At 47.1% G+C, this 24,526-nt stretch overlaps 1 protein-coding gene across 1 annotated transcript in view; it reads left to right on the forward strand.

The window, feature by feature from the left end:
* CCDC195 (coiled-coil domain containing 195) overlaps positions 1–12,306 on the forward strand; it is a 74,610-nt gene extending 62,304 nt beyond the window's left edge. The window contains exon 3 of the mRNA XM_075338595.1: positions 12,174–12,306. Coding sequence (XP_075194710.1) covers positions 12,174–12,306 — 133 coding nt within the window. The remainder of the gene's footprint in view (positions 1–12,173) is intronic.
* The last annotated feature ends 12,220 nt before the right edge of the window (positions 12,307–24,526 follow it).

The raw sequence follows: 24,526 nt of genomic DNA on the forward strand, positions 1-24,526 counted from the left end.
AGAAGATGAACTCTTAAAATGTTGTATAACGTTTAAGCGACAAGCCTCCCCTGTGTGGGATGAACATGTAAATAAAATGTTAACCTTTTTCTTACTTTTCTACAGTTTAAACAAAAATAAAAAAATAAACCTCTGATGTGCTGTAGTTCGGGGACGAGCTACGTTTACCCAAGAGGGAATGTGATGCTCCTTCCTTCGTCCTGGTCAGAAATCCTCCTTACTTCTACTTTCTAATATGGACATGTGACGCCCTGGCATATCAGGTCGTCACAGGGTATTGTGCAATCTGTCCTTCTGCACAGTATCCACCTCCTCCTTGGTTACGGACCCCTAACCATTGGTGTTGCCAAGAACAGCTAATTAAAAATTCTAGGAATACTCTGCACCACACCCAGCAGACACACCAGTGGACGGCCTTAGTGGAATAGGGCGCCCACGTGGGGGGTTGGTTAAGGGAGGGTCAGGAGTGTCAGGAGGCAGTCAGTTGAGCAGTGACTCTCGAGAGGAGAGGTCAGGAGCTGGGCTCCTTGAGACTACTAGGTGGCAGAAGACGTTGGTCTGGACCTGGTAGGAGCTGGATCCCAGTCGCAGGGGATTGTGACAAGGTGCATGGACTGTCGAGGAGGACAGCTAGCGGCCTTGTGCCATCACCGGGCAGGGGCCAGGGCACTACGGGGTACGTGGACCCTAGGTCAGGTCAGAAGCTTCAGTCGTCTTGACAATTTACCCGACGGAGCCTTCAAGATCCCTTCTCCACCCGCTCCAAAATCGGGGTACTAGCGCAACGAGGGGGATAGGACTTTCTACTCACATGGTCCAGAAAATCCCAAGCGTGAACCCTGAGAGCAAGCTCACCCAGTTAGCCATACTGGTGAGCGGGACCCGGCTCGTTTCCTACTATAGAGACCAACTAGAGGACAAGGTGCCAAGGAAAAGGTCACAGACTAACCGGCAACACCAACGGGCACGGGATCCAGTTGTCCTCCCTCCAAGTGGCAGCGGTGTCCAGAACTTTGGTTTACCACAGTGGTCGGTGTCAGTGTTATTGGACTGAGTGAGTACACAAACAACCCCCCGACTGTCCCAACGCCACCTTCCCATCACCTACACCAAGTCCCGGGGCATTCCCTTTACTCGTGGAGGGGTTAAACATCTGGCTGCCCACACCATCACCACCAGGTACTCCCCATTGCAGCGGTGGTACTCCATCTTACCACGCACCACGGGTGGCGTCACGAACTGTCCATATAATCCCCTGTAAATAAGCCCCCTTTAATTCCAAGTGACCGCGTGACCCCGACCCCTCGGGTCCGGAGACCCCTCGAGCCACCGTGCATTCAGATCTGAGCAGCGGCGGCAGACTGCTGACGTGGGGGTGGCACAGACACACTAGATTTCTTTACCCCTCCCTCAAATTCACTTTTAACCCTCACATGTCCAAACTATTTTTCTGTAGTACACTAACTGACCACTAAGGCGGGCTTTGCACACTACGACATCGCAAGTGCGATGTCGGTGAGGTCAAATTGAAAGTGACGCACATCCGGCATCACATGCGACATCGTAGTGTGTAAAGCCTAGATGATACGATTAATGAGCGCAAAATCGTCGTAATCGTATCATCGGTACAGCGTCGGCGTAATCCATAATTACGCTGACGTGACGGTCCGATGTTGTTCCTCGCTCCTGCGGCAGCACACATCGCTGTGTGTGAAGTCGCAGGAGCGAGGAACATCTCCTACAGGCGTCACCGAGGCTTCCGTAGGATATGCGGAAGGAAGGAGGTGGGCGGGATGTTCATCTCCGCCCCACCGCCGCTATTGCCCGCCTGCCGTGTGATGTCGCAATGATGCCGCACGACCCGCCCCCTTAGGAAGGAGGCGGGTCGCCGGCCAGAGCGACGGTCGCAGGGCAGGTGATTGCATGTGAAGCTGGCGTAGCGATAATGTTCGCTACGCCAGCTATCACACGATATCGTACCTGCGACGGGGGCGGGGACTATCGCGTCCGACATCGCAGCATCAGCTTGCAATGTCGCAACGTGCAAAGCCGCCCTAAGTATCAACATTTCTATAATAAAACACATCTATATACTACAACCTACATCTCATCTAAAACCTATCTAATTGTTATACTCTATTTGTACATTGATTCACATTACTTTACATCATAACATATAGCATATAAGACATAGACATCATTTTACATTGCAGGGATTCGGCATTACTATATCACTATATTACACAATCAATTCAACTTAATATTATCCCCAATTACATTTGAGAAATTAATTAGAAATGCTCATTCGATTTTTATACATTATGTAAATGTTTACCCTGCATTCAAAGATAGGAGACATTTAATGGCACTTTTAGATATTTGACCACTCTGAGGTTTATAGGGAATTTGTATATCACATAGTGCAGAGCAGAAGAGGATCTGCTGCTTCTTAATCTCTGTCTCCTGAAGCTCAGAGGCCTCAATTTAAAATGACAGATAGTTTAACCTGAGAAATGGGAAATGCGTTTTATCTGCTTGCTTTGAAATTGCTATTCATATTACGCAAAGTGAAATCTGGCAGAAATATATATCAGAATGCTAATTTCTCATTTTATGTCTCTAGTAAATATTATCTCTTTATGTATATACAGTACTATGCAAACATTTTAGGCAGGTACAGGAAAAAATACTGCAAAGTAAGAATGCTATAAAAAATAGTGGTGTTTATTTTTTTATCAATTAAATGAAGTGAATTAACAAAAGAGAATTAATCATATTAATATTTGCTGTGACCAGGCTCTGCCTTCAAACAGCATCAATTCTTTTAGACACGCTTGTACACAGTTTTTGAAGGAGCTGGTTATTCTATTCAGTTAGGAGCTAGCCTGGGAGCACAGAGGATGTGGCTGTGGCTGTGGCTGCTGTCTGCTGTGGATTATTGCAAGTTGTTTTGTTTCTGAACTACCTCCTTTCTCTTGTTACCTCTTACCCGTATATCCTTGGTTGTTCCCTGGTGTAGAGGTTTTGGGCATCTCTGTCCTAGTCAGTCCCCTGGGTGGTGGGTGTGGTGGGGACTTGTCATCAGGGTCAGGACAGGAGTCAGGGCCAGGTCGGGGGCCCGGACCTCCATACCTTCTAGGGTACCTATGGGTGTGAGGGTGAGCGCAGGGACTCCAACATTAGGGTCTACATAGGTTACCTTATCTTCCCTGGTCATCTGTTGCACCCGATCCCTGACACTTCTGTTACCACCAAACATTTCTTATTTTGGATACATCAGTCCAGAGCACCTGCTGCTATTTTTCAGCACCCTATTTCCTATGTTTTTGCGCATAGTTTAGTTACTTGACTTTGTTTCAATGTCAAATGTATGGTTTTTTGGTTGCAAATCTTTCATGAAGAATAGTTCAGGCCAGACATTTTGAATAGTGGATGGGTGTAGTTGAGACTCAATGGTTGTTGCCAATTCTGGGCTGATGGCACCGCTGCACATCTTTCAAATTCATAGTGAAGAAAGCATTGTATGTCTAATCCACTGCACTAAGTTTCCTTAGTTAACCACTCTATCTATGGTCCTGAACAATACGCATTACTTGGTGCTTTTGAAACCTCAGTCTAAAGCGGGCTTTACACGCTACCAGATCGCTACAGCGATCTCGTTGGGGTCACGGATTTTGTGACGCACATCCGGCCGCTGTAGCGATGCCGTTGCGTGTGACACCGATGAGTAATTTTGCATCTTCGCAAAAACGTGCAAAATCGCTCATCGGTGACATGGGGATCCATTCTCAAATATCGTTACTGCAGCAGTAACGAAGTTGTTCCTCGTTCCTGTGGCAGCACACATCGCTCCGTGTGACACCGCAGGAATGAGGAACCTCTCCTTACCTGCCTCCCAGCCACAATGCGGAAGGAAGGAGGTGGGCGGGATCTCCGCCCCTCCGCTTCTATTGGGCGGCGGTTCAGTGACGCTGCTGTGACGTTGCTGTGACGCTGAACGAACCACCCCCTTAGAAAGGAGGTGGTTCGCCGGTCACAGCAACATCGAAGGAAGGTAAGTAGTGTGATGTGTCCGGGCGATGTTGTGCGACATGGGCAGAGATTTTCCCGTGTCGCACAACCGATGGGGGCGGGTACGCACGATGGCGATATCGGTACCGATATCGCACTGTGTAAAGCGGCCTTTCGAGAAGAGCGGATCCTTTGAAATTCAACTTTGTAGTGAATATGTTTGAGTGGATTTCAATAAAAGAAAGATTGCAATTGCTTCTAAAATACATGTAGGGAAGAGGAGAGCGAGAACCTTGCTGACCATAAGGCTTACACTTTATAGGCAAGAGAGTTAGGATCCTGCTGACCATAACAACTTTAAGAACTTATCCTGGGAAACACTGATCTCTGATAGCCCAGATACTGACCTCCACAGTACAAAGTATGATAATCCGTAAGATGGCATAGCTGCTGGGCATTATGGAGAGGCCTGCACAACAATACAAAATGTTGTTTGCTTGCTCTCTGACGCTTTAATAGTGTGGCAATGGGTGCTGGCCAAAGTTTTGTTTTTTTGCAAATCATGGACCGAAACACAAAATGTTCAAATTTGCATGAAACCATGAATTTCAGGAAATTCTACTTAAACTCAATCCTCTGCGAATTGATCCGCACATCTCGACTAGTCTGCTTTAAAATCTATGCTTGGGAAAGACCTTGCTGATGCAGTACAACTACCTTGTGTCTTATTGCTGTGCCCAGATTTTCCATGCTCTATGACCTGAAATGTGAATCTGTCTTCCACATCCCCGAATGTCTTTGGCTACTTTTCACCCAGTTTTAAGCCTCTTATATAGTTGTTCCTGTTTCATTTAATGATTGTAATAATGATCATTATTGATGAGCACCTTTGGTATAAATGATTACTCATACACCTAACTATAATCCTACAAAATCCACGACATTATGTAAGTGCATCCCTGGTCAAAATTACTGTTATTATGAGCAGTTAAGCAAGTTAAAGATGAAAGGATCTCTAAAAGGCATGAAGTTAAAGATAACACATTTCCTTTGTATTTTAGGCAAAAAAAATTTTTTTAAATTTTAAAATTAACACAAAAAGCAAATTGGGCCGATGCAAACGTTTTTTGGGCCCTCTGCATGGTTAGTACCTAGTAGCACTCCCTTTGGCAAGTATAACAGCTTGTAAACGCTTTTTCTAGCCAGCCATGAGTCTTTCAATTCTTGTTTGAAGGATTTTCATCCCTTCACTTTTGTGGTCTAGCCACAGATTTTCAATGATGCTGAGATCAGGCGACTGAGAAGGCCATTGCAAAACCTTTTGCTTGTGTCTTTTGAGGTAGTCTATTGTAGATTTTGAGATGTGTTTAGGAACATTATCCATTTGTGGAAGTCATTTTCTTTTGAACTCATCCAATCCACACAGTCAAAGAAATCAAACCATAGTTGTCCATAAATTAAGTCATGTGTAATAATGAGAAATGACAGGAAAAATGTACTGCACATGCTTACTGAAATGTATTTAATACTTCATACAAAAGTCTTTGTTAGTGATGACAGCTTCAAGATGCCTCCTATATAGAGAACCTAGTTGCATGCATTGCTCAAGTGTGATTTTGGCACATTCTTACACACACTCTTCAAATCCTGAACGTTCTGTGGGCACCATCAGTGAATTCTGAGCTTTAGTTTCTTCCGTAAATTTTCTATTGGATTCAGGTCAGGTGATTGGCTGGGCCATTCTAGCCACTTTATTTTCTTTCTCTGAAACGATTTGAGAGTTTCCTTGGCAGTATGTTTGGAATCATTATTTTGCTGAAATGTACACCCTTATTTCATCTTCATCATTCTGGTTGGTGGCTGCTGATTTTTATCAAGAATGCCTCGGTACATTAGAATTGTCTCTTCAGGGAGGAAGGAGACAAACACTAGCGCCACCTATTGGAAGTAGCAATCCTAAAAGTGAAAAGTGACTCTCCAACAAGCCTTTTCATATGACCTAGGATTTTTATTCCAGATCAGAACCTCAATTTGCAGACACAGTGTTTCGGGTTGATTGTCCCTCGTCAGTGCAAAGTATCAAGTCCTCCTCACCACTGACAGCCAGATTGGTTTGTCAGTCTCCGCAAGGAGAAATGTTTTCCCCTGAGATCCCAGTAGAGCTTCTCATTCAGCCAGATCAGACTTCATACTTTGCACTGATGAGGAACAATCATATCCCGAAACACTGTATCTGCAAATTGAGGTTCTGATGTGACATAAAAATCCTAGGTCATATGAAAAGGCTTGTTGGAGAGTCACTTTTGACTTTTAGGATTGCTACTTCCAATAGGTTGCGCTAGAGTTTGTCTCCTTCCTTTCTGAAGAGACAATTTGAATATTTCCCAGAGGAGCATTGCAGCTATAAGACTCCTCACCACTGACAGCCAGATTGGTTTGTCAGTCTCCGCGAGGAGAAACTTTTTCCCCTGAGACCTTGGTACATTAGTTCATTCATCGTTCCTTCTGTCACATGAAGTTTGCCAGTGCTGTATACTGAAAAACAGCCCCACAACTATGATTGTCTCATCTCCAAACTTCACTATTGTTATGGTATTTTTCAGATGATATACAGTGCCTTTTGGTCTCCAAACATGGTGAGTACTGTATATGGCATCCAAAAAGGTCAATTTCGGTCTTATCTGACCCAGTATTTCACAGGCTTGTCTAAATGTTGTTGAGCAAACTTTAAACGGGCTTGACCATGCTTATTGTTCAGCAATATCTTTTTATATAATTGCCTTATTCTGTCTGTCTGTCTGTCTGTCTTGATCCAAAATTGTGTCCTTACCGTGACATGTCCTTATGGTGACAAACAGCGGATTGGCCGCTGACCTCGCCATGGCCCCGCCCCCCCGCACGGATTGGCCGCTCGCCTCGCCTCCTCCCCCCGCACGGATTGGCCGCTCGCCTCGCCTCGGGTCCGCCCCCCCGCACGGATTGGCCTCTCTCCTCGCCTCGGCTCCGCCCCCCGCACGGATTGTCCGCTCGCCCAGGCTCCGCCCCCCCACACGGAATGGCTTCTCGCCCCGAGGTGAGCGCATCAAGGTCCTGCAGCGGCGGAACACACACACACGCACACACATAAGAACAGACACACACACACACACACATCAGATCACACTCACTCTCACACACACCTCACACACACATCAGATCGCATCCACGTCCTGCAGCGGCGGAACACACACACACGCACACACATAAGAACAGACACACACATCAGATCACACTCACTCTCACACACACCTCACACACACATCAGATCTCATCCACATACTCACAACATCCCATGATATCGCTTGCTTCTCGGCGGCGATACTGTGCAGTGATCTTCCTGGACCTGCCGGAGGATCACATGGCCGGAAGCATGTGGTATCTCCGGATGTTGTGATTGTGTCAGCGCGTATGTGCGATATCGTCAGTGTGTGTGTGTGAGTGTATGCGATGGAGTGTGTGTGTGTGAGTGTGTGTGTGTGTGAGTGTATGCGATCGGATGTGTGTGAGTGTGTGTGTGTGTGTGTAAGTGTATGCGATCGGATGTGTGTGAGTGTGTGTGTGTGTGAGTGTATGCGATCGGATGTGTGTGAGTGTGTGTGTGTGTGTGTGAGTGTATGCGATCGGATGTGTGTGAGTGTGTGTGTGTGAGTGTATGCGATCGGATGTGTGTGAGTGTATGCGATCGGATCTGTGAGTGTCGGCAGAGGAGCACGGCGTGCAGCACAGCTGCAGGGACCGCCCACCGGTGGGCACAGGGAGAAGTGGGGTGTGTGTGTGAGTGTATGCGATCAGATGTCTGCGTGTTTACTGTCTGATGTGTGACTATGGAGCACGATGGGGAGTGCGCAGCATGGGGGATGGAGCACGTTTGGGAGTGCGCAGCATGTGGGATGGAGCACGATGGGGAGTGCGCAGCATGGGGGATGGAGCACGATGGGGGGTGCGCAACATGGGTGATGGAGCACGATGGGGGGTGCGCAGCATGGGGGATGGAGCACGATGGGGAGTGCGCAGCATGGGGGATGGAGCACGATGGGGAGTGTGCAGCATGGGGGATGGAGCACGATGGGGAGTGCGCAGCATGGGGGATGGAGCACGATGGGGAGTGCGCAGCATGGGGGATGGAGCACGATGGGGAATGCGCAGCATGGGGGATGGAGCACGATGGGGAATGCGCAGCATGGGGGATGGAGCACGATGGGGAATGCGCAGCATGGGGGATGGAGCACAATGGGGAGTGGGGATGGAGGACGATGGGGGGTGCGCAGCATGGGGGATGGAGCACGATGGGGGGTGCGCAGCATGGGGGATGGAGCACGATGGGGGGGTGCGCAGCATGGCGGATGGAGCACGATGGGGGGTGCGCAGCATGGGGGATGGAGCACGATGGGGGGTGCACAGCATGGGGGATGGAGTACGATGGGGGGGTGCGCAGCATGGGGGATGGAGCACGATGGGGGGTGCGCAACATGGGGAATGGAGCACGATGGGGAGTGCGCAGCATGGAGGATGGAGCACAATGGGGAGTGGGGATGGAGCACGATGGGGGGTGCGCAGCATGGGGGATGGAGCACGATGGGGGGTGCGCAGCATGGGGGATGGAGCACGATGGGGGGGTGCGCAGCATGGGGGATGGAGCACGATGGGGGGTGCGCAACATGGGGAATGGAGCACGATGGGGAGTGCGCAGCATGGAGGATGGAGCACAATGGGATGTGCGCAGCATGAGGGATGTAGCACGATGGGGAGTGCGCAGCATGGGGGATTTAGCACGATGGGGAGTGTGCAGCATGGGGGATGGAGCACGATGGGGAGTGCGCAGCATGGGGGATTGAGCACAATGGGGAGTGCGCAGCATGGAGGATGGAGCACAATGGGGAGTGCGCAGCATGAGGGATGTAGCACGATGGGGAGTGCGCAGCATGGGGGATGGAGCACAATGGGGAGTGCGCAGCATGGGGGATAGAGCACGATGGGGGGTGCGCAGCATGGGGGATGGAGCACGATGGGGGGTGCACAGCATGGGGGATGGAGCACGATGGGGGGTGCGCAGCATGGGGGATGGAGCACGATGGGGGGGTGCGCAGCATGGGGGATGGAGCACGATGGGGGGTGCGCAGCATGGGGGATGGAGCACGATGGGGGGTGCGCAGCATGGAGGATGGAGCACGATGGGGAGTGCGCAGCATGGGGGATGGAGCACGATGGGGGGTGCGCAGCATCGGGGATGGAGCATGATGGGGGTTGGGCAGCATGGGGGATGGAGCACGATGGGGGTGCGCAGCATGGGGGATGGGGCACGATGGGGGGTGCGCTGCATGGGGGATGGAGCACGATGGGAGGTGCACATCTCCCCCCAACACACACACACACACACACACAACACACCACACACACACTGGGAACCTCAAACACCGCCCTACACAGACACCCCCACACACAGACAACGCCGCACACACACAACACCCAACACACAAACACCGCGGCATACATAAATATACGCACATACCGCACAACACACACATTGCACAAAACATACCTCCCCCCAAAACACACCACACCCACACAAACCGCGCAACACACACACACAACGCTCCACAAACAACGCAACACACGCAACACACATACAACACCGCTCTCACCCCCCGCCACACCCAGACAACACCGAGAACATGTACAGCGCCCTACACAAACACTTGGTAACTACACACAACAACATCTAATATATATATATATATATATATATATATAACAAAAATCATACATGAACTTCACAATATGTAAATTCTAGGATACCCGATGCGTAGAATCGGGCCACCTTCTAGTATATATATATATATATATATATATATATATATATATACACACGTCGTTAAAATTGTTGGCTCCCCCCATTTAATGAAAGAAAAAACCATAATGGTTACAGAAATAATGTGAATCTGACAAAAGTAATAATAAATAAAAAAAATCTATGAAAATGAACAAATGAAAGTCAGACGTTGCTTTTTAACCATGCTTCCACAGAATTTTTTTAAAAAAAATAAAACTCATGAAATGGGCCTGGACAAAAATGTTGATGCCCCTGAAAATAATGTGACAAAAGGGACATGTTAAAAAAAAAAAAAGTTGTGTCCACTAATTAGCATCACAGGTGTCTACAATCTTGCAATCAGTCAGTGGGCCTGTATATAGGGCTACAGATACTCACTGTGTTGTTTGGTGACATGGTGTGTACCAATCTCAACATGGACCAGAGGAAGCGAAGGAAAGAGTTGTCTCAGTTGATTAGAAAGAAAATTATAGACACACATGTTAAAGGTAAAGGTTATAAGACCATCTCCAAGCAGCTTGATGTTCCTGTGACTACACATATTATTCAGAAATGTAAGATCCATGGGACTATAGCCAACCTATCTAGACGTTGCCGCAGGAGGAAAATTGATGACAAATCAAAGACGGATAATATGAATGGTAACAAAAGAGCCCAGAAAATGTCTAAAGAGATTAAAGGTGAATTTCAAGCTCAAGGAACATCAGTGTCAGATCGCACCATCCATCGTTGTTTGAGCCAAACTCATGGGAGATGACCAAGGAGGACACCATTGTTGAAAAAGAAAACATAAAAACGTCAGGCTGGAATTTGCCAAACTACACGTTGACAAGCCACAAAGCTTCTGGGAGAATGTCCTGTGCATAGATGAGACAAAAATTGAACTTTTTGGCAAGGCACATCAGCTCTATGTTCACAGACGGAAAAATGAAGCATATCAAGAAAAGAACACTGTCCCTACTGTGAAACATGGAGGAGGCTCTCTCACAGGTGGTCTTGAAGCTGTGCAGGGTACAAATAAATCTCAAGACTATCAAGGGATTCTAAAGAGAAATGTGCTGCCCAGTGTCAGAAAGCTTGGTCTCACTTGCAGGTCATGGATCTTGCAACAGGATAATGACCCAAAACACACAGATAAAAAACAAGAATGGCTAAGAGGAAAACATTGGACTATTCTGAAGTGACCAGTCATGAGCCCTGACCTTAATCCTATTCAGTATGTTTGGAAAGAGCTGAAACATGCCGTCTGGAAAAGGCAACCTTCAAACACAAAACAACTGGAGCAGTTTGCTCTTGAGGATTGGCCAAAGTACCTGTTGAGAGGTGCAGAAGTCTCATTGACAGTTACAAGAATCGTTTGATTGCAGTCATTGCCTGAAAAGGTTGTGCAACAAAATATTAACTTAAGGAGGAGGAGGAGGGGGGCGCCATCATTTCTGTCCAGACCTATTTCATGAGTTTTATTTTTAAAAAAATTCTGTGGAAGAAGAAAAGCAGCAATGTCTGACTTTCATTTGTTCATTTTCAAAGATTTTGTATTTATTATTACTTTTGTCAGATTCAAGTTATTTCTGTGACCATTGTGGGATTTTCTATCACTAAACGAGGGGTACCAACAATTTTGACCACGTGTGTATCTATATATAACCTTCACAATTGTCCTACCATTTCCACTTCTCAGCATTCTGTCCCTGGTCTCTTCTGTTTATTGCGTTGTGCCACTGTGCCGTGAGCTTCATGCCTATGTGCAGACTACAGGACTCTTAAATGGCCAATTTTGCCAATTACCACTGACTCCTACCAATGCCCTGTTTTATGAGGGACCCTTTCCACCAACCTGAAACTTACGATTAAGGCCTACTAGTCTCTTGATTTCAAATAGCTTTGTTTTCAGGTGTACTGTCATTGTCCCAGCTTAATCAACCATGCAAACCCATCATCTGCCTACACTGACCTTCACCGGTCTGCCACTTGTGATCGATTTCCGCCTGCCTTGACTTCAGGATTGTCAGACTATGATTACTACCTGTCGTTTTCTATGGTTCCTCAAGCTTCCCAACGACATGGCTATGGAGTCTATGATTGTATCCCACCTATGTTGTTTTTGCTGATGTTTCCAGGCATGGATTATTGTCTTTTTGAGTGTGCTGGATAATCTTTATAATAATATGCCCAAAATACAAAACAGTCTTTTAAGGAGTTCCACAATGGAACAATCTACTGTCACATCTTTTACAGTTAATTACTTCTGCTACTGTGTTGATATTCCTGAATTTCTTCTTTGTCTTTTTAGGGGCAGAGTAAAGGCTGTCACTTTTATGCTACCGGTGGATATGGGAGATTACGCTGGAAATCAAATGACTTTTCAGAGTCCTCGAAATCAAAGCGCAAATCACTTGAGTACGATAATTGAAAAGGATCCATGACCTGGTGAATTTTTTAAGACCACCTGACACATACTGATGAGCAGCCATTATAATGATAGCTGGATCTAGGGTTACATTTTGTAAACCGTGCTCTGGCAGCCTGCCTTCTCATATGGACAAAACGATTGCTTTGTGTCACTGGTCCTTTGTTATTTGAAACCTGTGTCAGCTCAAAAACGTATGCTGTGATCTTACATATAACTTTTCACTAATTTAACTTTTCTTCAGTTTCAAAGGGCTAGTTAATTAAATTGAGCAAGAATTTTGCAGTAATAGAATATTCTGAAAACCCAATTCTCAATAAAGATGTTCTTTATAAACCAACCAGTACAACCAATAGTTCCTAGTATTTTACTACAGGTGATAAGTATGCGATTCCCATAGTTCACATACTTGTCGAGTGAGCTGGATGTTTGCAATAATACGTCCAAACACAATAGTTTCAGGCTCATCGTCATCATTTGTGTTTTAAGTAGTTATCTTGCTTTAATATGGTAAAACAGATGTCTGTCTGTTCACCATTACTCATACCCTGTACTGACAAGAGGCAAAATTGGAGGCTGTCCTATATGACAAGGACTATATTGGTCAACATTGACTTATACAGTAGCTACCTCCCATAGATAGCACTACAGAGCCAGCTGTAAAAGGGCTAATCAGCATACTATTTGTGCCAGGGAGTAAGTGTCCCTCTGCCAACTTGGTGCTCTCCATAGGCAGTACCCCTAGAATCCCATAGTTCATGCATATATTCACCTAATGTTGGCCAGGGCTACCGATTTTTCATTACATAACTTACAAGACATCACATAGTATAATGATTGCAAACATGTTATGGCAAGTTGTTTGCCCTATAACTTTAGATGAGCTGTCCAAGACTAGAAAGACATAGCTGCTTTCCTCTAGACCATTTCTTGTATGATTTGTGCCTGGTATCACAGCATCAATTACATGCATCGCCCCTACGTGAAGATACAGACCTTAAAGGGAATCTGTCAGCAGGTTTTTGCTATGTAGGGGTAAAACAGCAAAAATCAACTATGCATCTCTTATCAGGCTTTGTTCACTTAAACTAAAGGCTTTATCACTTGGTGATTATCATTGCTAGGGCTAGCTGGCAAACGAATGGCAGTCCAACACACCCTCACCTCTGAGTGACACCTCACTGCACAATCTCTATTGAGAGCCTGGTGTCGGCATGACAGCTCTCAGTTCTGCTGCTGTGGTAAATATAAAACCTCTGATTATAACCACGCAAAAAAAAGAACAGCCAAACCAACTCAATAAAATATGTAAATTTTATTAATACAAAAAAATATTAAAATAGCAAGGTAGAGGGTAATGAATAAAGTGCAAATAGCACCACAAAAGACCCCCGATGAAGGCTACACGCCGAAACACGTGTAGGGTCCTGGTGTTGGCACAGGAGCGGAAGATCATGGCTTCAGGTATGCACCTCTGATATTATTCTCTCACATACATCATTGTGCTTTGCCTGATCGTTTCATTTGCCATGTATACCACAGGAGAAGTTTCTATATGTTTTTTGTTAAATATACTAGTTTGTCTACAGATAGACTCGTCATTTGCCCCTATACATTTTTATCTTGTGTGTTCTGATAGACACATTTATTTTGGATATACCTCTAAGATACAGTGCCTTGCGAAAGTATTCGGCCCCCTTGAATTTTTCAACCTTTTCCCACATTTCAGGCTTCAAACAAAGATACAAATTTTAATGTTATGGTGAAGAATCAACAACAAGTGGGACACAATTGTGAAGATGAATGAAATGTGTTGCTTATTTTAAACTTTTGTAAAAATTGATAAACTGAAAAGTGGGGAGTGCAATATTATTAGTCTCCTTTACTTTCAGCGCAGCAAACTCACTCTAGAAGTTCATTGAGGATCTCTGAATGATCCAATATTGTCCTAAATGACTGATGATGATAAATATAAGCCACTTGTGTGTAATGAAGTCTCCGTATAAATGCACCTGCTCTGTGATAGTCTCAGTGTTCTGTTTAAAGCACAGATAGCATCATGAAGACCAAAGAACACAACAGGCAGGTCCGTGATACTGTTGTGGAGAAGTTTAAAGACAGATTTGGTTACAAAACGATTTCCACAACTTTAAACATCCCAGGAAGCACTGTCCAAGTGATCATATTGAAATGGAAGGAGCATCATACCACTGCAAATCTACCAAGACCCGGCCGTCCCTCAAAAATTTTATCTCAAACAAGAAGACGACTGATCAGAGATGCAGCCAAGAGGCCCATGATCACTCTGGATGAACTGCAGAGATCTACAGCTGAGGTGGGAGAGTCTGTCAATAGGACAACAATCAGTCGTACACTGCACAAATGTGGTCTTTATGGAAGAGTTGCAAAAAGAAAGCCATTTCTCAAAGATATCCATAAAAAGTGTTGTTTAAAGTTTGCCACAAGCCACCTGGGAGACACACCAAACATGTAGAAGAAGGTGCTTTGGTCAGATGAAACCAAAATCAAACTATTTGGGCACAATGCCAAACGATATGTTTGGCGTAAAAGCAACACAGCTCATCACCCTGAACACACCATTCCCACTGTCAAAATTGTGGTTTGCAGCATCATGGTTTGGGCCTGCTTTTCCTCATCAGGGACAGGAAAGACTGTTGAAATTGATGGGAAGATGGATGGTGCCAAATACAGGACCGTTCTTGAAGAAAACCTGTAGGAGTCTGCAAAAGACCTGAGACTGAGACAGAGATTTATCTTTCAACAAGACAATGATCCCAAACAGAAAGCAAAATCTACAATGGAATGGTTCATAAATAAAGGTATCCAGGTGTTGGCCAAGTCAAAGTCTAGACCTGAATCTAATCGAGAATCTGTGGAAAGAGCTGAGAACTGCTGTTCACAAACGCTCTCCATCCAACCTCACTCAGCTCGAGCTATTTGCAAAGGGAAAATGGGCAAGAATTTCAGTCTCTTGATGTGCAAAACTGATAGAGACATACCCCAAGCGACTTGCAGCTGTAATCTCAGCAAAAGGTGGCGGTACAAAGTATTAAATTAAAGGGGCCGAATAATATTGCACGCCCCAATTTTCAGTTTATTTTTTACAAAAGTTTAAAATAAGAAATTAATTTCGTTCAACTTCACAATTGTGTCCCTCTTGTTGTTGATTCTTCACCATAGCATTAAAATTTTTATCTTTATGTTTGAAGCCTGAAATGTGGGAAAATGTTGAAAAATTCAAGGGGGCCAAATAGTTTCGCAAGGCACTGTAATATATATATATTTATATACTGCTCAAAAAAACACTTATATAACAAAATGGTATTTTAGTGTTCCCTTTATTTTTTTTCAGCAGTATATACTGTATATCTATATATATATCTATATATATAATTGCCTTATTCTGTCTGTCTGTCTGTCTTGCTCCAAAATTGTGTCCTTACCGTGACATGTCCTTACGGTGACAAACAGCGGATTGGCCGCTGGCCTCGCCATGGCCCCGCCCCCCCGCACGGATTGGCAGCTCGCCTCGGCTCCTCCCCCCCGCACGGATTGGCCGCTCGCCTCGGGTCCACCCCCCCGCACGGATTGGCCATGTCCTTACGGTGACAAACAGCGAATTGGCCGCTGGCCTCGCCATGGCCCCGCCCCCCCGCACGGATTGGCCGCTCGGCTTCACGGACTCGCCATGGCCCCGCCCACCACACGGATTGGACGCTCGCCTCGGCTCCTCCCCCCGCACGGATTGGACGCTCGCCTCGGCTCGGCTCCGCCCCCCCCGCACGGATTGGCCGCTCGCCCAGGCTCCGCCCCCCACACGGAATGGCCTCTCGCCCCGAGGTGAGCGCATAAAGGTCCTGCAGCGGCGGACACACACACACACACATCAGATCACAATCACTCTCCCACACACCTCACACACACATCAGATCGCATCCACGTCCTGCAGCGGCGGAACACACACACACACACGCACACACATAAGAACAAACGCACACACACATCAGATCACACTCACTCTCACACACACCTCACACACACATCAGTTCGCATCCACATACAACATCCCGTGATATCGCTTGCTTCTCGGCGGCGATCCTGTGCATGCAGTGATCTTCCTGGACCTGCCGGAGGATCACATCGCCGGAAGCATGTGGTATCTCCGGATGTTGTGATTGTGTCAGCGCGTATGTGCGATATCGTCAGTGTGTGTGTGTGTGTGTGTGTGTGTGTGTATGCGATCGGATGTGCGTGAGTGTGTTCTGATGTGTGAGTGTGTGAGTGTATGCGATCGGATCTGTGAGTGTCGGCAGAGGAGCATGGTGTGCAGCACAGCTGCTGGGACCGCACACCGGTGGGCACAGGGAGAAGTGGGGTGTGTGTGTGAGTGTATGCGATCAGATGTGTGCGTGTTTACTGTCTGATGTGTGACTATGGAGCACGATGGGGGGTGCGCAGCATGGGGGATGGAGCACGATGGGGGGTGCGCAGCATGGGGGATGGAGCACGATGGGGAGTGCGCAGCATGGGGATGGAGCACGATGGGGAGTGTGCAGCATGGGGGATGGCACACAATGGGGGGTGCGCAGCATGGGAGATGGAGCACGATTGGGAGTGTGCAGCATGGGGGATGGAGCACGATGGGGAGTGCGCAGCATGGGGGATGGAGCACGATGGGGAGTGCGCAGCATGGGGGATGGAGCACGTTTAGGAGTGCGCAGCATGGGGGATGGAGCACGATGGGGAATGCGCAGCATGGGGGATGGAGCACAATGGGGAGTGCACAGCATGGGGGATGGAGCACGATGGGGGGTGCGCAGCATGGGGGATGGAGCACGATTGGGAGTGCACAGCATGGGGGATGGAGCACGATGGGGGGTGCGCAGCATGGGGGATGGAGCACGATGGGGAGTGCGCAGCATGGGTGATGGAGCAGATTTGGTAGTGCGCAGCATGGGGGATGGAGCACGATGGGGAGTGCGCAGCATGGGGGATGGAGCACGTTTGGGAGTGCGCAGCATGGGGGATGGAGCACGATGGGGAATGCGCAGCATGGGGGATGGAGCACAATGGGGAGTGCGCAGCATGGGGAATGGAGCACGTTTGGGAGTGTGCAGCTTGGGGGATAGAGCACGATGGGGAATGCGCAGCATAGGGGATGGAGCACGATGGGGAGTACGCAGCATGGGGGATGGAGCACGATGGGGAGTGCGCAGCATGGGGGATGGAGCACGATGGGGAGTGCGCAGCATGGGGGATGGAGCACGTTTGTGAGTGCGCAGCATGGGGGATGGAGCACGATGGGGAATGCGCAGCATGGGGGATGGAGCACGATGGGGAGTACGCAGCATGGGGGATGGAGCACAATGGGGAGTGGGGATGGAGCACAATGGGGGGTGCGCAGCATGGGGGATGGAGCACAATGGGGAGTGGGGATGGAGCACGATGGGGGGTGCACACCTCCCCCCAAAACACACACACACACACACACACACTGCCACACACGCACTGCACAACACACCACACACACTGAGAAACACAAACACTGCCCTACACAGACACCCACACACACAGACAACGCCGCACACACACAACACCCAACACACAAACACCGCGGCACACACAAATATACGCACATACCGCACAACACACACATTGCACAAAGCATACCTCCCCCAAAACACACACCCCACACCCACACAAACCGCGCAACACACATACACAACGATACAGACACACAGCGCTCCACAAATAACGACACACAACGCAACACACAAACACCGCTCTCACCCCCCGCCACACCCAGACAACACCCAGAACATGTACAGCCCCTACACAAACACTTGGTAACTACACACAACAACATCTCTCTATATATATATATATATATATATATAATTGCCTTATTCTGTCTGTCTGTCTATCTGTTTGTCTGTCTATCTGTCTGTCTGTCTGTCATGCTCCGAAATTGTGTCCTTACGGTGACACAAAGCTGATTGGCCGCTGGGCTCGCCATGGCCCCGCCCCCCCACACGGATTGGCCTCTCGCCCCGGCTCTCTGCAGGCCCCGCCCCCCTCACGCAATGCACGCTCGCTCTGGCCCAACTGACACGGAGCTCCGATTCCCAGGTGAGTACACACACACACACACATCAGATCACACTCACTCTCACACATCAGATCACACTCACTCTCACACTCACTCTCACACATCACATCCACACACTCACAACATGCTGGGATATCGCTTGCTTCTACACCGGCTCCGTCAGGATCCCGGCAGCGCCAGACATAACCTTGCGATGCTGGGATCTTGACGGAGGCTGTGAAAGCTGGTAACCATTATACACATCGGGTAACTAAGGTCCCTTAGTTACCCGATGTGTATCATAGTTACCAGTGTACACCGGCTCACACTCACTCTCACACACACCTCACACACACATCACATCGCATCCACACATCAAGGTCCTGCAGCTGCGGAACATACACACACATAACAGCACACACACACACACACACATACACACACAAATCAGATCACACTCACACACACCTCACACATCACATCGCATCCACATACTCACAACATCCTGGGATATCGCTTGCTTCTCGGCGGCGATACTGTGCTGTTGTGAGCTTCCAGGACCTGCCGGGGGATCACATGGCCAGAAGCATGTGATATCCCCGGATGTTGTGAGTATCAGCGCGTATGTGCAATATCGTCAGTGTGTGTGTCTTTGTGTGTGAGTGTATGCGATCGGGTGTGTGTGAGTGTATGCGATCGGGTGGGTGTGAGTGTATGCGATCGGGTGGGGGTGTGTGGGTGTGTGTGAGTGTATGCGATCGGGTGTGTGTGAGTGTATGCGATCGGGTGTGTGTGAGTGTATGCGATCGGGTGTGTGTGAGTGTATGCGATCGGGTGGGTGTGTGTGAGTGTATGCGATCGGATCTGTGAGTGTCGGCAGAGGAGCACGGCGTGCTGGAGGAGGCTGAGAGGAGAGAGGCTGAACCTGGGGAAGGCTGGGATGGGGAGGCTGATGCTGGAGACGGAGAGGCTGATGCTGGCGCAGCATGGCGGATGGAGCACCTTTGGGAGTGCGCAGCATGGCGGATGGAGCACGTTTGGGAGTGCGCAGCATGGCGGATGGAGCACGTTTGGGAGTGCGCAGCATGGCGGATAGAGCACGTTTGGGAGTGCGCAGCATGGCGGATGGAGCACGTTTGGGAGTGCGCAGCATGGCGGATGGAGCACGTTTGGAAATGCGCAGCATGGCGGATGGAGCACGTTTGGGAGTGCGCAGCATGGGGGATGCAGCACGATGGGGAGTGCGGAGTATGGCGGATGGAGCACGTTTGGGAGTGCGCAGCATGGCGGATGGACCACGTTTGGGAGTGCGCAGCATGGCGGATGGAGCACGTTTGGGAGTGCGCAGCATGGGAGATGGAGCACGATGGGGAGTGCGCAGCATGGCGGATGGAGCACGTTTGGGAGTGCGCAGCATGGGGGATGGAGCACGATGGGGAGTGCGCAGCATGGCGGATGGAGCACGTTTGGGAGTGCGCAGCATGGTGCATGGAGCACGTTTGGGAGTGCGCAGCATGGCGAATGGAGCACGTTTGGGAGTGCGCAGGATGGGAGATGGAGCACGATGGGGGGTGCGCAGCATAGGGGATGGAGCACGTTTGGGAGTGCGCAGCATGGGGGATGGAGCACGTTTGGGAGTGCGCAGCATGGCGGATGGAGCACGTTTGGGAGTGCGCAGCATGGGGGATGGAGCACGATGGGGGGTGCGCAGCATAGGGGATGGAGCACGTTTGGGAGTGCGCTGCATGGCGGATGGAGCACGTTTGGGAGTGCGCAGCATGGGGGATGGAGCACGTTTGGGAGTGCGCAGCATGGCGGATGGAGCACGTTTGGGAGTGCGCAGCATGGGAGATGGAGCACGATGGGGAGTGCGCAGCATGGCGGATGGAGCACGTTTGGGAGTGCGCAGCATGGGGGATGGAGCACGATGGGGAGTGCGCTGCATGGCGGATGGAGCACGTTTGGGAGTGCGCAGGATGGGAGATGGAGCACGATGGGGGGTGCGCAGCATAGGGGATGGAGCACGTTTGGGAGTGCGCTGCATGGCGGATGGAGCACGTTTGGGAGTGCGCAGCATGGGGGATGGAGCACGTTTGGGAGTGCGCAGCATGGCGGATGGAGCACGTTTGGGAGTGCGCTGCATGGGGGATGGAGCACGATGGGGAGTGCGCTGCATGGCGGATGGAGCACGTTTGGGAGTGCGCAGCATGGGGGATGGAGCACGATGGGGAGTGCGCTGCATGGCGGATGGAGCACGTTTGGGAGTGCGCAGCATGGCGGATGGAGCACGTTTGGGAGTGCGCAGGATGGGAGATGGAGCACGATGGGGGGTGCGCAGCATACGGGATGGAGCACGATGGGGAGTGCGCTGCATGGGGGATGGAGCACGATGGGAAGTGCACACCTCCCCCCAACACACACACATACGCGCGCGCGCACACTGCACAACACACCACACCACACACACACACTGGGAACCACAAACAACTGCCCTACACAGACACCCACACACACAGACAACGCTGCACACACAAATATACGCACATACCGCACAACACGCACATTGCACAAAACATACCTCCCCCCAAAACACACCACACACACACAAACTGCGCAACACACACACAACGCTACAGACACACAGCGCTCCACAAACAACGCAACACACAAATAACACCGCTCTCACCCCCTGTCACACCCAGACAACATCCAGAACATGTACAGCCCCTACACAAACACTTGGTAACTACACACAACAACATCTATATATATATATATATATAACAAAAATCATACATGAACTACACAATACGTAAATTCTAGAATACCCGATGCGTAGAATCGGGCCACCTTCTAGTATATATATATATATATATATATATATATATATATATATATATATATATATATACTTTTTTTCATTTTTTGTATTGCTTCTTCGTTACTGCTCGTTCTTTCACTCCTGTGATGTTTTATGTGTGGTGCTATTTGCACTTTTTTCATTACCCTCTACCTTGCTATTTTAATATTTTTTGTATTAATAAAATTTACTTATTTTATTGACTTGGTTTGGCTATTCTCTTTATTGGGTTGTTACTGTTTTTTTCAACAGCCTTCTTTCCATTTCATACTTTTTGAGATATTGATGATGCATTGTCATCACTGGATATAATTTCTATATATCTCTTATAGTGACATAATCAGAGGTTAACATTAAAATTATGTCAGAATGGCTGCATCCCAGTAACTATGTGTTACATCGTTGGATTCAGGGTCTTTTTGCCTATATGATGCTGCTCTCAGATGAGGTACCAAAAACCTGCTGACAGATTCCCTTTAAAGGGAACCAATCACCAGGATTTTCATATATATATATTTTCATATATAACCTAAAGGCAGTGCTATACTGGCACTATCAGGCTCAGTCTATACATACGTTTAGTGGTCAGCTCGGATGTTTAGGTTTTGAAATCCAAGAAAGTAAAGATTATAAAATCGGCAGCTTCTTGAGTGACAGCAGCTGAGGAGCAGATAATATCTGGAGGGAATATTCATAGTTATCCCTTCCCCTTGTTAGAATTAGCATAAGTATTATACAATCGATCTAACTTTTCTCTTCCAGGACCTGTGGTGAGGTCATACCCATGTAACCAGAATGGGCGTGGCTTCAGCCAACAAAGCTGATATCAGGAAGCAACATTTTCCTATTGGCTGAGGCCCCGCCCCTTCTAGTCATCAAATGGGTATGACCTCACCAGAGATCCTGGAAGAGAAAAGTTACACTGATTATTAGTACTTGTTAAGTATTATACAATTACTAATAATTATAATTAGTTAATAACTATATTAATAATTATTAATAATAATACTTAATAATTCTAACAGGGGGAGGGGATAAATATGAATTCCCCCAGATATTATCTGACCCTCAGCTGCTGTCACTCAAGAAGCTGCCGATTTTATAAACTTTACTTTCTTGAATTTCAAAACCTAAACATCCGAGCTGACCACTTCAGGTATGTATAGAATCTGCCTGATAGTGCCAGTATGGCACTGGCTTTAGGTTATATAGGAAAATCCTGGTGATTGGTTCCCTTTAACACCAGAGTTAACTGAAGTCTTGTGGAGAGAACAAGGGAACTGCATCAGGGTGAGAAGGTTGTGTAAGGAGTGGCCAAGAACAGTGGAGTATAACTTATTTTTTTAACCACTTCCCTCCCCTTTATTCAATATGTTTTGGGCACTGGTGAAAACTCAGTGCATAATAAATCTCTATTCACAGCCAGCTTGGCACTTTGATTTCAGACTGATTTTATTTAGACCAATTTGAGAAGAATAACCTAAAACTAATTTTGGAATATTCGCTCGCCAATGCATTTTGGAGACTGGGCTCAATGCAAGGAAAAAAAATAGGAAAAAACTTAACTTTAAAAAAACCCCTTTAACAACTATGAAAGAGTAATGTACAGTATATTAGATAAAAATTATACATATGAAGAATTAAAATACTTAGAGCTCAATAACCACAACATTGATCAGTGCTGATGAGGTCTACAAGTCTGAAACACATTTATAAACAGATGAATGTCTGAATAGCTAGTATGTTAGTCATATTCCAAGTAAAAACAATTAGAAATGTAATTTATCCTATAGATGATGACGATGATGATGCAGAATGTACACATCTGTTAGAAGTCATACTTCTTTGTAATATAGATTTCCTCAAGATGTTAATATATTCTTTCTGCAGGTACGATCCCTTTGATTTTAGCGGCTTTGATGTATCATATAATTTTAATCTTATTTCCCGCAAGCTCCATAATATATTGTAGAAATTCTTGACATATTCACTTCTTATTATAATGTTTTAATGCTTTAATCTAACTATATACCGGAAATATGTATTATGTAAATGATCTAACTGCATAATTACTTGCATACAAAATACATTTTATATCAATTGTACTGTAAATCTCATTGTTTGTTTTCATACATAATACCAAAAAATGCTAAGTAATAATTTTACAGACATATAAAAAAGACAAACGATGTATAATGCAAAAAAGTGCATTTTATTACAAAGGATGAAAATGTATACATCAACACCCAAATACTCATAATGAACGCAAATCATTTCAGCTAAAAATGCTCCATACAAAAGTATATTTACACCTTGAAAAAGTATAACACACACCGCAATGCAATATGAATGAACCAATATGGCACGCTATTACAGAAGTTCCGGGGTATGTTTTATGGTGTTAATTACAATGAAATTAAACATATAAATTCACAGCATGAAAGTTTCAGGGAATTATCGTTTTCTTTAAATGAGTTGCTCTTTCACTGGATGGTTAGTGTGGGAGATTCACATATACAGAACTGGGGTAGGTGTCCTGCTTAAAGGGAACCAGTCACAGCCCCAAATGCTATTAAAGTGCAGATATAGGGTTAATCTACAGGTTAATAGCACTGTAAAGCTGACCGGCCACCACAATGAAATACTAGCTACTGGAAAAAATGAACTTTATTCCTCTACCTCCCGCAGCCTCTGGCTTTCAGTCATAGAGACATGCTTGGTGTGGCTTCAGTCACCACTCAGTATAACAAGGTTAAAACTATTCCCCAGCACTGGCTGACAGATGTCACTGCACTGATGCACTGTTGAGCAGGCTGTCAGTCAGTGCTGGGGCACGGTTACAGTCACCACTCACTATGTGCTAAGCAGTGACTGAAGCTACACGGGCCTTTATGACTGAAAGCCGGAGGATGCCAAGAGGAACAAAGTTTATTTTCGCTGGGCTTTCAGTATGGTGGCCAGGCTGTTTTAGAAATCCATTAACCTGTAGATTAGACCTTTATCTGCAGGTTAATAGTTTTTGATAACTTGACAGGTCTCCTTTATAGGCCAACTATTGTCAAAGTTTCACAATTTTTAAACTGGACACATTAAGGCTATTAACAGGTGTTTTTACTTTTGTCCCCTTAGAATCTTAAATGCAAATTTACAAGGTTTACTTTAGGACTACAGCAAAATCAACTACTGCTACACATTACTGCGCTGTACAGCACAAGTTGTTCTTTTCTTTGACGTCATTTTGCAGCTCTTGATCGAAAACCTACTCTG

Source organism: Anomaloglossus baeobatrachus, chromosome 3 (assembly GCF_048569485.1).
Source record: "Anomaloglossus baeobatrachus isolate aAnoBae1 chromosome 3, aAnoBae1.hap1, whole genome shotgun sequence".
Lineage (NCBI taxonomy): Eukaryota > Metazoa > Chordata > Amphibia > Anura > Aromobatidae > Anomaloglossus > Anomaloglossus baeobatrachus.